The following is a 16022-nucleotide window of genomic DNA, read 5'->3' on the forward strand; positions in this document are numbered from 1 at the left end:
TTGGGTAGCTTAATCATCATCAATCAAAATCCGTCATTGGGGGCATGTAAATTGGCATACAACGATTGCTTTTTGGGAGAGGAGTGTATTGTTTACTGTGGCTCTTCTTGAGTATTAAATCAGCTGTCCTTTTTATTGAAAAAAGTTACTTAAGAACAGCCCCAATAAACAGAACAACCCTTTCCAACAAAGCAAATATGGAAAACCAATTTACACAATATTTTATTAAAAAAGTCTTCCAGAAAGTAACTCTCTGCATCATTAATTACAAAACATACTACAGAATCATCGTATTTATTAACAAATTCCAGGTACATCAAATTATTAATGCTGTATCACTATATATTACAAACATCAAATTAAATATCTTTAACGAAGATAATTACACCACATAAAAATACATAAATCTTTAAACAACGGAATATCAGTGCTTTAAATTGTCTCAACAGATGTAAAGTAATAAAATAGTTATATTTCATGTCATTTGACGAGAAAATACCCTTAACAAATTGGCAAAAAGTAAAGTAGTTTAATCAATCTTAGACATATTTAACTGGAATAAAACTAAGATTAGATAATTAGATCAAACAAATATAATAATCTGTAGAGAGAGATTATTAAAGTTTAAATCATACTGAACGATTCATCAGCTTATAAATATGAAGCTTTACCCCCAAAAATGTATGGTGGTTTCTCTCTGCCATCGTGGGGAACGCGGGGCGCTCTCTGCCATCGTGGAGAACGCGGGGCGCTCTCTGCCATCGTGGGGAACGCGGGGCGCTCTCTGCCATCGTGGAGAACGCGGGGCGCTCTCTGCCATCGTGGGGAACGCGGGGCGCTCTCTGCCATCGTGGGGAACGCGGGGCGCTCTCTGCCATCGTGGGGAACGCGGGGCGCTCTCTGCCATCGTGGGGAACGCGGGGCGCTCTCTGCCATCGTGGGGAACGCGGGGCGCTCTCTGCCATCGTGGAGAACGCGGGGCGCTCTCTGCCATCGTGGGGAACGCGGGGCGCTCTCTGCCATCGTGGGGAACGCGGGGCGCTCTCTGCCATCGTGGGGAACGCGGGGCGCTCTCTGCCATCGTGGGGAACGCGGGGCGCTCTCTGCCATCGTGGGGAACGCGGGGCGCTCTCTGCCATCGTGGGGAACGCGGGGCGCTCTCTGCCATCGTGGGGAACGCGGGGCGCTCTCTGCCATCGTGGGGAACGCGGGGCGCTCTCTGCCATCGTGGGGAACGCGGGGCGCTCTCTGCCATCGTGGGGAACGCGGGGCGCTCTCTGCCATCGTGGGGAACGCGGGGCGCTCTCTGCCATCGTGGGGAACGCGGGGCGCTCTCTGCCATCGTGGGGAACGCGGGGCGCTCTCTGCCATCGTGGGGAACGCGGGGCGCTCTCTGCCATCGTGGGGAACGCGGGGCGCTCTCTGCCATCGCGGGGAACGCGGGGCGCTCTCTGCCATCGTGGGGAACGCGGGGCGCTCTCTGCCATCGTGGGGAACGCGGGGCGCTCTCTGCCATCGTGGGGAACGCGGGGCGCTCTCTGCCATCGTGGAGAACGCGGTGTTCTCTCTGCCATCGTGGAGAACGCGGTGTTCTCTCTACCATCGTGGAGAACGCGGTGTTCTCTCTACCATCATGGAGAACACGGTGTTCTCTCTACCATCGTGGAGAACGCGGTGTTCTCTCTACCATCATGGAGAACACGGTGTTCTCTCTACCATCATGGAGAACACGGTGTTCTCTCTACCATCATGGAGAACACGGTGTTCTCTCTACCATCATGGAGAACACGGTGTTCTCTCTACCATCATGGAGAACACGGTGTTCTCTCTACCATCATGGAGAACACGGTGTTCTCACTACCATCATGGAGAACACGGTGTTCTCACTACCATCATGGAGAACACGGTGTTCTCTCTACCATCATGGAGAACACGGTGTTCTCTCTACCATCATGGAGAACACGGTGTTCTCTCTACCATCATGGAGAACACGGTGTTCTCTCTACCATCATGGAGAACACGGTGTTCTCTCTACCATCATGGAGAACACGGTGTTCTCTCTACCATCATGGAGAACACGGTGTTCTCTCTACCATCATGGAGAACACGGTGTTCTCTCTACCATCATGGAGAACACGGTGTTCTCTCTACCATCATGGAGAACACGGTGTTCTCACTACCATCATGGAGAACACGGTGTTCTCACTACCATCATGGAGAACACGGTGTTCTCTCTACCATCATGGAGAACACGGTGTTCTCTCTACCATCATGGAGAACACGGTGTTCTCTCTACCATCATGGAGAACACGGTGTTCTCTCTACCATCATGGAGAACACGGTGTTCTCTCTGCCATCATGGAGAACACGGTGTTCTCTCTACCATCATGGAGAACACGGTGTTCTCTCTACCATCATGGAGAACAAGGTGTTCTCTCTACCATCACGGAGAACACGGTGTTCTCTCTACCATCATGGAGAACAAGGTGTTCTCTCTACCATCACGGAGAACACGGTGTTCTCTCTACCATCATGGAGAACAAGGTGTTCTCTCTACCATCATGGAGAACAAGGTGTTCTCTCTACCATCACGGAGAACACGGTGTTCTCTCTACCATCACGGAGAACAAGGTGTTCTCTCTACCATCATGGAGAACAAGGTGTTCTCTCTACCATCACGGAGAACACGGTGTTCTCTCTACCATCACGGAGAACACGGTGTTCTCTCTACCATCACGGAGAACACGGTGTTCTCTCTACCATCACGGAGAACACGGTGTTCTCTCTACCATCACGGAGAACACGGTGTTCTCTCTACCATCACGGAGAACACGGTGTTCTTAATAATTTATTAGACTGTTTTATTCAATAAATCTTATAATTTAATATTATAATTTATAATTAAATTAACAATTTAATAAATCTTTAATTTAATATTTAATAATAATTTAAAGATTTTAATTAAATGTTTACAATTTAATTCTATCGTGTTTTAATAATTAAATTTATTTACATTCTTAAATTGTGGCTCGACTGTAAGTATTACAATATGTATACGAGTGTGTGTGAGTGTGTAAAAGTGTGTGCGTGTGTATGAGTGCGTACGTATTTGAGTGTGTGCGCGTATGTGGATGAGTGACTATGAATGAGCTTACATGTGCGCATATGTATGAATGTGTATGTGTATGAATTTACGGGCTTATCCATGTTTATATATCCATGTTTATGATTGAGATGCTATTAAAAGTTGGAAATTAAGGGTTACCCTTGTTTCGAACCCGCGTTCAATTCCGCAGAACAATAAGGCTGACTCACTGTCACACAAACGTCTCCACCGACTTGAATACATACCGTCCTCCTAAGGTGCCCCAACGTCAAAAAACTGTTGTACTAAAGCGCTCTTTTATCCTAATCTACCAGAGGACCCAAAACAGAAAACGGGACAGTACTTCAATTTCGCGAGCCGCTCCCATTTTCTAGTACGACGATTTTTTGGCCTTTGGTGGAGTATACGTCAAAATGCGACGTTCTATTAGCAGGACGGGATTGGTACGTTACTGGTCATACTCCCGTTGATGTGCAAGTTTTGGTGCCAGGGAATGTGAGAACAGGATATTTACATGCAAAATTCATTCATTTTCATTCGTAAACTATACGTTTTGAATCATTATAACGAGTTGTATATAATGATCCAGTGTTGAAGTTCCGTTAATGGCCATAGAAATGTTCCCTCTGACTTGTGTTGAGGACGCTTGCGGACACAATGTGTTCAGTGCCTTCTGTCTCATACTTACCGTCCCATGATACCGTCAACGTTCTCTGACACACGACTTCCGTCCAATAATACCGTCAATACCGTCTCACACGACAAGCTCACAACCTCTACTGTTACAAACCCAATTAACTTGATCACACAACACGGCATTTAGAGGATCTAAACCCATCCTTGAGCGCTCGTTAAGATATCGTGCTGATGAATTCAAAATCATTCAAAAGCATATTAGAGAAACTATACGATAACGAGGTTTAGATGATACTGTTGCTGATTAACTAAGCTGTTATCGTAATTCTCTCCAAATCATTGGGTCACGTGAACCAATGTGAGTTACGGAAGACACATACCACCAGGACACTGAGACGTTCAGAGGGATGAAGGATACAATATGTGTCATGAAATAAACAAATTAGTCACTGATTTTCAAAGTGACTAAGTCTAAGTGTGATGAAATAAGACAACAAATTCACCAAAATAAACCACAAACATTTCAGAGGAAATAACAGGTAACAAAACAATTACGAAGCTGGAATTCTAAATTTTGTATATTGAATTAATATTTATAATTGTAATGGTCATGTAATTTATAATTGTAACTTTTATCATTGTAACTGGCAACTTAACAGTGATTTTTTACGATTAAAACGTGATAATTCATCCTATGATTAACTCCTGCATGATTACCAGTCCTGGTGTGTGACACATTAACTCCTGTATGATTACCAGTCCTGGTGTGTGACACATTATCTCCTGTATGATTACCAGTCCTGGTGTGTGACACATTAACTCCTGTATGATTACCAGTCCTGGTGTGTGACACATTAACTCCTGTATGATTACCAGTCCTGGTGTGTGACACATTATCTCCTGTATGATTACCAGTCCTGGTGTGTGACACATTAACTCCTGTATGATTACCAGTCCTGGTGTGTGACACATTAACTCCTGCATGATTACCAGTCCTGGTGTGTGACACATTAACTCCTGTATGATTACCAGTCATGGTGTGTGACACATTAACTCCTGTATGATTACCAGTCCTGGTGTGTGACACATTATCTCCTGTATGATTACCAGTCCTGGTGTGTGACACATTAACTCCTGTATGATTACCAGTCCTGGTGTGTGACACATTATCTCCTGTATGATTACCAGTCCTGGTGTGTGACACATTAACTCCTGTATGATTAATAGTCGTGGCATTTAACTTATGTATTACATGAAAGGATTCAAGTCTCCATTAATAAGATGTGATCCGCCTATAGTGAGAGCAGCTTTGATGTAATACCTTAGTAAATAGAGCTCCCAGGCTCTATACCTGCTCTGTCACTCTCTTTCTTAAGAATTACCTGGAGACCACCAAAGTTAAGCACTCACGATCAGCTTGTATTTGACGTGAATTGGATCTCGTTGTAAACTTATCCTCGTACAGAGGATGAGCCAATTACTTACGTCAGGCGATTAGTCTATCTTGAGGCTATCTTGAGATGATTTCGGGGCTTTTAGTGTCCCCGCGGCCCGGTCCTCGACCAGGCCTCCACCCCCAGGAAGCAGCCCGTGACAGCTGACTAACACCCAGGTACCTATTTTACTGCTAGGTAACAGGGGCATAGGGTGAAAGAAACTCTGCCCATTGTTTCTCGCTGGCGCCGGGGATTGAACCCGGGACCACAGGATCACAAGTACAGTGTGCTGTCCGCTCGGCCGACCGGCTCCTGGGTGAGCCGGTCCTATTTTGTCTACAGCAAAAATTGGTTCGAACTTCTACCTGCAATCTTTTAGGAACTTTTTTTTAAGAAGCGTTCATTGCTACTTAAATGTTTTTTGTGAATGAATTAACGTTTTTACATATTGAAATTGTTAGTGAAATTGGGATTTTAATTGTGGTCATGTGTGTGGTATGGTGGCCAATGGTAGTGTTGTGTATAATAATATTGGGTATGTGTGGTTTGAGGGGGTTGTTACAACTAGCTGGCGTTGTTGTAACAACGTCGTTGGCACCGCCCCGGGCAATGCCTCAGAGCACCACCAGCCACCCCGGGAAGAGCATCATAGAGCCCCTCCAACCGCCCTCCGTTGCTCACTTTAGAGCTCTCCATATTACACGCATATATATAATGGTTAGCATTGTAAATGTCAGGCAATGTCTGTGGCAGAAAGCAATAATAATAAAAATAATAAAGAAAAATAAAAAAAACTCCTGCGCACCTGTTTTACTTTCCTTGTTCCATCCTCCTTCCCTCTTCCCTCCTCTCTCATCTACTTCTCTCCACTCCTTCCTACGCCTCTCTTCTTCCCTCCCCCGTCTCCTCTCCTCTCCACCAGACGGGATATTGCTCCCGTGGAGCATAGAGCTTTACGAGGTCGTAACTGTAGCCTCAGAGCACTGCTCTCTATGGAAATTTACCTTCGTAACGTAAAGTTAAATAATAACACTGCAAGACTACTTTAGTCTTCCCTTTACAAAAAGAATGTGGGTTAGTCTTGTACTCGTGTCCTTGTAAGTCCTGGGTTTATATGGCCTGATTAACAAGGTTCATTTTGCTCCTTACATGGTGGTAATTTGGGCTGTACTGGTGAGGTCTGGCTGTACTGGTGAGGTCTGGCTGTACCGGTGAGGTCTGCCTGTGCCGGTGGGGTCTGGCTGTACTGGTGAGGTCTGCCTGTGCCGGTGAGGTCAGGCTGGACCGGTGAGGTCTGCCTGTGCCGGTGAGGTCTGGCTGTACCGGTGAGGTCAGGCTGGACCGGTGAGGTCTGCCTGTGCCGGTGAGGTCTGGCTGTACCGGTGAGGTCTGGCTGTACCGGTGAGGTCTGGCTGTACCGGTGAGGTCAGGCTGGACCGGTGAGGTCTGGCTGTACCGGTGAGGTCTGGCTGTACCGGTGAGGTCTGGCTGTACCGGTAAGGTCTGGCTGTACCGGTGAGGTCTGGCTGTACCGGTGAGGTCAAGCTGGACCGGTGAGGTCTGGCTGTACCGGTGAGGTCTGGCTGTACCGGTGAGGTCTGGCTGTACCGGTGAGGTCTGGCTGTACCGGTGAGGTCTGGCTGTACCGGTGAGGTCTGCCTGTGCCGGTGGGGTCTGGCTGTACCGGTGAGGTCTGGCTGTACCAGTGAGGTCTGGCTGTACCGGTGAGGTCTGGCTGTACCCGTGAGGTCTGGCTGTACCAGTGAGGTCTGGCTGTATTTGAGGTCTGGCTGTATTTGAGGTCTGGCTGTATTTGAGGTCTGGCTGTATTTGAGGTCTGGCTGAATTTGAGGTCTGGCTGAATTTGAGGTCTGGCTGAATTTGAGGTCTGGCTGAATTTGAGGTCTGGCTGTATTTGAGGTCTGGCTGTTTTTGAGGTCTTGTTTTTTTTGAGGTCTGGCTGTACTGGCGAGGTCTGGCTGTACCACTGACACAGTAGTGAGGTCTGGCTGTACCACTGACACAGTAGTGAGGTCTGGCTGTACCACTGACACAGTAGTGAGGTCTGGCTGTACCACTGACACAGTAGTGAGGTCTGGCTGTACTGGCGAGGTCTGGCTGTACCACTGACACAGTAGTGAGGTCTGGCTGTACCACTGACACAGTAGCGAGGTCTGGCTGTACCACTGACACAGTAGCGAGGTCTGGCTGTACCACTGACACAGTAGTGAGGTCTGGCTGTACCACTGACACAGTAGCGAGGTCTGGCTGTACCACTGACACGGTAGTGAGGCCTGGCTGTACCACTGACACAGTAGCGAGGTCTGGCTGAACCACTGACACAGTAGTGAGGTCTGGCTGTACCACTGACACAGTAGCGAGGTCTGGCTGTACCACTGACACAGTAGTGAGGTCTGGCTGTACCACTGACACAGTAGTGAGGTCTGGCTGTACCACTGACACAGTAGCGAGGTCTGGCTGTACCACTGACACAGTAGTGAGGTCTGGCTGTACCATTGACACAGTAGCGAGGTCTGGCTGTACCACTACTCGCTACTAAATTTTCACTGTGTATGGAGTTAAGGTTATCAAGGAAAACATTTGTTAGCATTATTAGAATTCATTTTAGAAATAATTATCTGAATAATTATTATTAATGTTACAAATTTTCATATTGTCAAATCTTAACCACCAAGAGGAATTTTTTTTTTAAGACTAGAGTTCATAAGGCCTGTCAAATGACGTACTTAGTGAAACTGCAAGCAAGAGCTGTTATCCTACAGTTCTATCCGTAGCGCTAAAAACAGAAAGCTATCCTTTTAGAGCTGTATAGTCTCACAATGTGGACACAATTTCTTCATATTCCTAATTAGCTTCAATAAGTTTCCTTGGTTACTGTGGAGTGTTCTGAAGGGAGAGGTCCTGTGTACTCAGGCACAAGGACCAAGACATTGCGCTACACAAAATGTCTTCAGCCGTCAAAAATTAAATGTGAGGCGCAAAAGTCTGAAAATTTGGCTTAACCAAATTTTCCCTTCAGAAAACTTATAGAAAAAAAAACACAAAATGGTAATTTTTGGTGACGTGAGAGAAATGGGTTTAAACTCAAGACTAATGGGAAAATATATGACGGGAAATGGCCTAGTAGGCCTACCATTCATACATAAATATTTAGGTGCATTTTTAATGCTGACACAAGTAGGATTCTGAGCCTTGGTGACCCGTAAAATATTTTTAAGACGCTATATTAAGTAGCATTAATTTTTATTATTTTTTTACCGTTCTCCTTGAGATTTTTTTTTAAAACAATCAGGGTCATGATTAGAATTAAATATCCTTAAAATGTTGTTTACTGGGACACGGGTCGTTTAGTGGTCTACATCGACGGCCTACAACTAATGGCCTCCGGGGGTTAATTCTGTTGTAGAACGGAGACGGTTGGGCACATTTCCTTTCACCTCAAGCCTCTGTGGTAAATAAGTACCCGGGAGTTAAACACTTGCTGTGCCATGCACCCCCGGGGAACACCAGGCCAAAGGTAACAAGGGCATGTGCAGGTACAGACCTCCTGTACCCGATAACAGGCCTCCTGTACCAGATAACAGGCCTCCTGTATCCGATAACAGGCCTCCTGTACCCGATAACAGGCCTCTTGTACCCGATAACAGGCCTCCTGTACCCGATAACAGGCTTGTACCCGATAACAGGCTTGTACCCGATAACAGGCCTCCTGTACCCGATAACAGGGCCTCCTGTACCCGATAACAGGGCCTCCTGTACCCGATAACAGGGCCTCCTGTACCCGATAACAGGCCTCCTGTACCCGATAACAGGCCTCCTGTACCCGATAACAGGCCTCCTGTACCCGATAACAGGCGTCCTGTACCCGATAACTGGCATCCTGTACCCGATAACTGGCATCCTGTACCCGATAACAGGCCTCCTGTACCCGATAACAGGCCTCCTGTACCCGATAACAGGGCCTCCTGTATCCGATAACAGGCCTCCTGTACCCGATAACAGGCCTCCTGTACCCGATAACAGGCCTCCTGTACCCGATAACAGGCCTCCTGTACCCGATAACAGGGCCTCCTGTACCCGATAACAGGCCTCCTGTACCCGATAACAGGGCCTCCTGTACCCGATAACAGGGCCTCCTGTACCCGATAACAGGGCCTCCTGTACCCGATAACAGGGCCTCCTGTACCCGATAACAGGCCTCCTGTACCCGATAACAGGCCTCCTGTACCCGATAACAGGCCTCCTGTACCCGATAACAGGCCTCCTGTACCCGATAACAGGCCTCCTGTACCCGATAACAGGCCTCCTGTACCCGATAACAGGGCCTCCTGTACCCGATAACAGGGCCTCCTGTACCCGATAACAGGCCTCCTGTACCCGATAACAGGGCCTCCTGTACCCGATAACAGGGCCTCCTGTACCCGATAACAGGCCACCTGTACCCGATAACAGGCCACCTGTACCCGATAACAGGCCTCCTGTACCCGAAAACAGGGCCTCCTGTACCCGATAACAGGCCTTCTGTACCCGATAACAGGCCTTCTGTACCCGATAACAGGCCTCCTGTACCCGATAACAGGTCTCCTGTACCCGATAACAGGCCTCCTGTACCCGATAACAGGCCTCCTGTACCCGATAACAGGCCTCCTGTACCCGATAACAGGCCTCCTGTACCCGATAACAGGCCTCCTGTACCCGATAACAGGCCTCCTGTACCCGATAACAGGCCTCCTGTACCCGATAACAGGCCTTCTGGACCCTATAACAGGCCTCCAGGACCCGATAACAGGCCTCCTGTACCCGATAACAGGCCTCCTGTACCCGATAACAGACCTCCTGTACCCGATAACAGGCCTCCTCTACCCGATAACAGGCCTCCTGGACTCGATAACAGGCCTCCTGGACCCGATAACAGGCCTCCTCTACTCAATAACAGGCCTCCTCTACCCGATAACAGGCCTCGTCTACCCGATAACAGGCCTCCTCTACCCGATAACAGACCTCCTGTACCCGATAACAGACCTCTACCCGATAACAGACCTCTACCCGATAACAGACCTCCTGTACCCGATAACAGACCTGTACCCGATAACAGGCCTCCTGTACCCGATAACAGACCTTTTCTACCCGATAACAGACTTCCTGTACCCGATAACAGACCTCATGTACCCGATAACTGACTTCCTGTACCCGATAACTGACTTCCTGTACCCGATAACAGACCTCCTCTACCCGATAACAGGCCACCTCTACCCGATAACATGCCTCCTCTACCCAATAACAGGCCTCCTCTACCCGATAACAGGCCTGTGCCCGATAACAGGAATCCAGTACCCGATAACAGACCTGTACCCGATAACAAGCCTCCTGTACCCGATAACAGACCTGTACCCGATAACAAGCCTCCTGTACCCGATAACAGACCTGTACCCGATAACAGGCCTCCTGTACCCGATATACAGCTTGAGTGCAAGCTACTCAAGCTGGTCCACACAACGGCCGACCGTCTGGACCAACCCGTCCTGCTAACAGACCGTCTGGACCAACCCGTCCTGCTAACAGACCGTCTGGACCAACCCGTCCTGCTAACAGACCGTCTGGACCAACCCATCCTGCTAGCAGACCGTCTGGACCAACCCATCCTGCTAACAGACCGTCTGGACCAACCCGTCCTGCTAACAGACCGTCTGGACCAACCCGTCCTGCTAACAGACCGTCTGCACCAACCCGTCCTGCTAACAGACCGTCTGGACCAACCCGTCCTGCTAACAGACCGTCTGGACCAACCCGTCCTGCTAACAGACCGTCTGGACCAACCCATCCTGCTAACAGACCGTCTGGACCAACCCGTCCTGCTAACAGACCGTCTGGACCAACCCGTCCTGCTAACAGACCGTCTGGACCAACCCGTCCTGCTAACAGACCGTCTGGACCAACCCGTCCTGCTAACAGACCGTCTGGACCAACCCGTCCTGCTAACAGACCGTCTGGACCAATCCGTCCTGCTAACAGACCGTCTGGACCAACCCGTCCTGCTAACAGACCGTCTGGACCAATCCGTCCTGCTAACAGACCGTCTGGACCAACCCGTCCTGCTAACAGACCGTCTGGACCAACCCTTCCTGCTAACAGACCGTCTGGACCAACCCGTCCTGCTAACAGACCGTCTGGACCAACCCGTCCTGCTAACAGACCGTCTGGACCAACCCGTCCTGCTAACAGACCGTCTGGACCAACCCGTCCTGCTAACAGACCGTCTGGACCAACCCGTCCTGCTAACAGAACATCGCATTTTGACGTATACTCCGCCTAAGGCCAAAAACCTGTCCCGTTTTCTGTGTTGGGTCCTCTGGTAGGTAGGGATAAAAGCACTTTAATACGACAGTTTCTTGACGTTGGGGCACCTTAGGACCTTAGGCTTACTGGAACAACGTCAGAGATTATAATGGTCTTCGTTGTATTCCTATACTTGTGTATGGGGATTGTATCTGGGTTTATATATATAACAATTAAATCTTTAGTCCTCTTTTCAATTGTATAATGTTTATGTCATTTATATACCCGAAATAAGAGTAATGTTTATTTCTATTTTAACATTTCAATTATTTATTATTTAATGTTTCCAAGACTGCCTTCTCACAGAACTATGAGGTGTACAAGCGGGAGTGAGTTTTCCCCTTCGGAAGAAAGGTATATTATAATGCCTTTGTGCAATACGTACAAAGGCAATTTATACATTATTGCAATAATGTACAATTTCTTAATACATTATTGCAATAATGCCAAGTATTGCAATAATGCAACACTGCCAACTACACACAGTGGTTATCAACATGAGTGAAATCTTCGAGCAGTACCAGTGGCGCAGTGGTAAAACACTCACACGACGCTTCATTTCGCGAGTGATGTGGCCTGGGTTCGTATCCTGGCCGGGGAGGATTGACTAGGCGCCAACCCTTAACTGTAGCCTCTGTTCACCCAGCTGTGAATAGACACTTGGTTGTTAAACGATTTGGCGGGTCCTATGCCGGGTAAAGATTACTATTAAGGACCTGTCCTTAACGATATGCGAGCTATAGTGACTGTACAAGAATAAGAATAGTATATATAAAATAAATAAATAAATAAAGTCCCTAGAGCAACAGCGTATAATCCAAAATTAATTATGCCAAATTATAGGTCTCGTATATTTCGCCTGTGAAGCAGGGAATGGTTCCATCAATATGATGTGTTGTGTTTGATGTGTTTTTAGTATAATATAGTTCTCTTTAATGGAGACGATAGATTTATATTTCAAGAGAAGGGATTCCCTGATACAACCTTGTGTATTTTACAATAACTAATTGCATTGCTCGGGAGCATTAGAATGGTTTTGGATAAGTTGTTCAATGTCAACTAATATTTTTTGACTAGTTGTATATGAAAAGGGCTGCAGTTGTTCCAAGTTTCAGTACTGCAGCGTAAATAGAAAGGGAGATTTTTTATTTGTTATTTTTTTCAACGAATTTTACACATTTTCAAGTGTAAATAAATAAACACACCTTTCAGATATAATAAATTGATAATCGTGTTTGATAATCGTTTTTGACCATTTTGGAATAATTTTGACACCTACTTCAATATTTTTTTTTCCCTTCCTATTTATGCTACGCTGCTGAGACTTGGACCAAATGAAACCCTTTTAGTATACAACTAGTCAAAAGGTTTGATTGAAATCGAACTAGTTTTCATTTAATGCACTTTTTTTAAATCTGAATCTAATGTCCCCTTAATCCTATACACATACATGGTATGGGAGATGGTGGTACTCTACGAGGTATGGGAGATGGTGGTACTCTACGAGGTATGGGAGATGGTGGTACTCTACGAGGTATGGGAGATGGTGGTACTCTACGAGGTATGGGAGATGGTGGTACTCTACGAGGTATGGGAGATGGTGGTACTCTACGAGGTATCATATAGAGAGCTACAGCTGGTAATCCTATACACATACATGGTATGGGAGATGGTGGTACTCTACGAGGTAACATATAGAGAGCTACAGCTGGTAATCCTATACACATACATGGTATGGGAGATGGTGGTACTCTACGAGGTAACATATAGAGAGCTACAGCTGGTAATCCTATACACATACATGGTATGGGAGATGGTGGTACTCTACGAGGTAACATATAGAGAGCTACAGCACACACTCGGTGTTGGTGTAAAGTAATCATTGGAAGACATGAGAGGCGTGACTCCCAGCACGGCTCTCTAACACTACTGCGTCTTCAGTATGATGGTCACTGGAGCTCTGTGGCAGCCTCGGGACAATATTGTCATGTTGCAACATTATAGGTGGACTTGTGTTGCTGGGAGCCTCGGGACAATATTGTCATGTTGCAACATTATAGGTGGACTTGTGTTGCTGGGAGCCTCGGGACAATATTGTCATGTTGCAACATTATAGGTGGACTTGTGTTGCTGGGAGCCTCGGGACAATATTGTCATGTTGCAACATTATAGGTGGACTTGTGTTGCTGGGAGCCTCGGGACAATATTGTCATGTTGCAACATTATAGGTGGACTTGTTTTGCTGGGAGCCTCGGGACAATATTGGTATGTTGCATCATTATAGGTGGACTTGTGTTGCTGGGAGCCTCGGGACAATATTGTCATGTTGCAACATTATAGGTGGACTTGTGTTGCTGGGAGCCTCGGGACAATATTGTCATGTTACAACATTATAGGTGGACTTGTGTTGCTGGCAGCCTCGGGACAATATTGTCATGTTGCAACATTATAGGTGGACTTGTGTTGCTGGGAGCCTCGGGACAATATTGGCATGTTGCAACATTATAGGTGGACTTGTGTTGCTGGGAGCCTCGGGACAATATTGGCATGTTGCAACATTATAGGTTGACTTGTGTTGCAACATTATAGGTTGACTTGTGTTGCAACATTATAGGTGGACTTGTGTTGCAACATTATAGGTGGACTTGTGTTGCAACATTATAGGTGGACTTGTGTTGCAACATTATAGGTGGACTTGTGTTGCAACATTATAGGTGGACTTGTGTTGCAACATTATAGGTGGACTTGTGTTGCAACATTATAGGTGGACTTGTGTTGCAACATTATAGGTGGACTTGTGTTGCAACATTATAGGTGGACTTGTGTTGCAACATTATAGGTGGACTTGTGTTGCAACATTATAGGTGGACTTGTGTTGCAACATTATAGGTGGACTTGTGTTGCAACATTATAGGTGGACTTGTGTTGCAACATTATAGGTGGACTTGTGTTGCAACATTATAGGTGGACTTGTGTTGCAACATTATAGGTGGACTTGTGTTGCAACATTATAGGTGGACTTGTGTTGCAACATTATAGGTGGACTTGTGTTGCAACATTATAGGTGGACTTGTGTTGCAACATTATAGGTGGACTTGTGTTGCAACATTATAGGTGGACTTGTGTTGCAACATTATAGGTGGACTTGTGTTGCAACATTATAGGTGGACTTGTGTTGCAACATTATAGGTGGACTTGTGTTGCAACATTATAGGTGGACTTGTGTTGCAACATTATAGGTGGACTTGTGTTGCAACATTATAGGTGGACTTGTGTTGCAACATTATAGGTGGACTTGTGTTGCAACATTATAGGTGGACTTGTGTTGCAACATTATAGGTGGACTTGTGTTGCAACATTATAGGTGGACTTGTGTTGCAACATTATAGGTGGACTTGTGTTGCAACATTATAGGTGGACTTGTGTTGCAACATTATAGGTGGACTTGTGTTGCAACATTATAGGTGGACTTGTGTTGCAACATTATAGGTGGACTTGTGTTGCAACATTATAGGTGGACTTGTGTTGCAACATTATAGGTGGACTTGTGTTGCAACATTATAGGTGGACTTGTGTTGCAACATTATAGGTGGACTTGTGTTACAACATTATAGGTGGACTTGTGTTACAACATTATAGGTGGACTTGTGTTACAACATTATAGGTGGACTTGTGTTGCAACATTATAGGTGGACTTGTGTTGCAGATAATGACACCCGCGCGCTCTATCTTGCCGCCACCACTCGTGAGAACACTTACTGATACTATCACAGTCCAGAGTCTCTCTCCAGTCTCTAACTGGACCCCACCCCACGAGGGGGCCACGATTGTGAGACAATCCTGTTAAGGAAACACTCATACTCGTGTGCCCAACCACTTGGGCTGGACGGTAGAGCGACGGTCGCGCTTCATGCAGGTCGGCGTTCAATCCCCGACCGTCCACAAGTGGTTGGGCACCATTCCTTTCCCTCCGTCCCATCCCAAATTCTTATCCTGACCCCTTCCAAGTGCTGTACAGTCGTGGTGGCTTGGCACTTTTCCTTGATAGTTCCCCTTCCTTCATACTCGTGCTCCATTCACCGAAGCTGTTTGGGCTTTAGGACTGCAACACTGTCTCCACTGCAGGAAGGGGAGGCAATTATCAAGAGAAAGCGGCAAGCCACCTCGACTATATAGCACTGGGAAGGGGTCAGGATAAGGATTTGAGATGGGACGGGGGGAAAGGAATGGTGCCCAACCATTCCGGGGATTGAACGCCGACCTGCATGAGGCGAGACCGTCGCTCTACCGTCTGTAACAGTGCAAGTATTTTGCACTCTTTCATGTATAATTGTGAGTTGTAATTGTGTGTGTGTGTGTATCCGTGTTAGTCGAGAGCGAAGTGGTAGTTGGCGAGGTGAGCCGGCACAGCTTTGCTGACGGCAGTACTTTCAACAAAGAAGCCCTGTTCTGGCTTGCGAGAGTACCCACCCTGGCTCGGCCAAAGA

At 46.9% G+C, this 16022-nt stretch overlaps 1 protein-coding gene across 1 annotated transcript; it reads right to left on the reverse strand.

Moving 5' to 3' along the window:
- Positions 1-651: 651 nt before the first annotated feature.
- LOC138368971 (autotransporter BimA-like) lies at positions 652-1545 on the reverse strand. Its single transcript, XM_069331705.1, has one exon. The coding sequence runs from the start codon at positions 1543-1545 to the stop codon at positions 652-654; it is 894 nt and encodes a 297-aa protein (XP_069187806.1).
- Positions 1546-16022: the final 14477 nt, after the last annotated feature.

This window comes from Procambarus clarkii, chromosome 3 (assembly GCF_040958095.1).
Source record: "Procambarus clarkii isolate CNS0578487 chromosome 3, FALCON_Pclarkii_2.0, whole genome shotgun sequence".
Classification (NCBI taxonomy): Eukaryota; Metazoa; Arthropoda; class Malacostraca; order Decapoda; family Cambaridae; genus Procambarus; species Procambarus clarkii.

Excerpts from the sequence above, each read along its gene's own strand:
- LOC138368971 (XM_069331705.1), bottom strand. The coding sequence starts at position 1,545 with ATGGCAGAGAGCGCCCCGCGTTCCCCACGATGGCAGAGAGCGCCCCGC.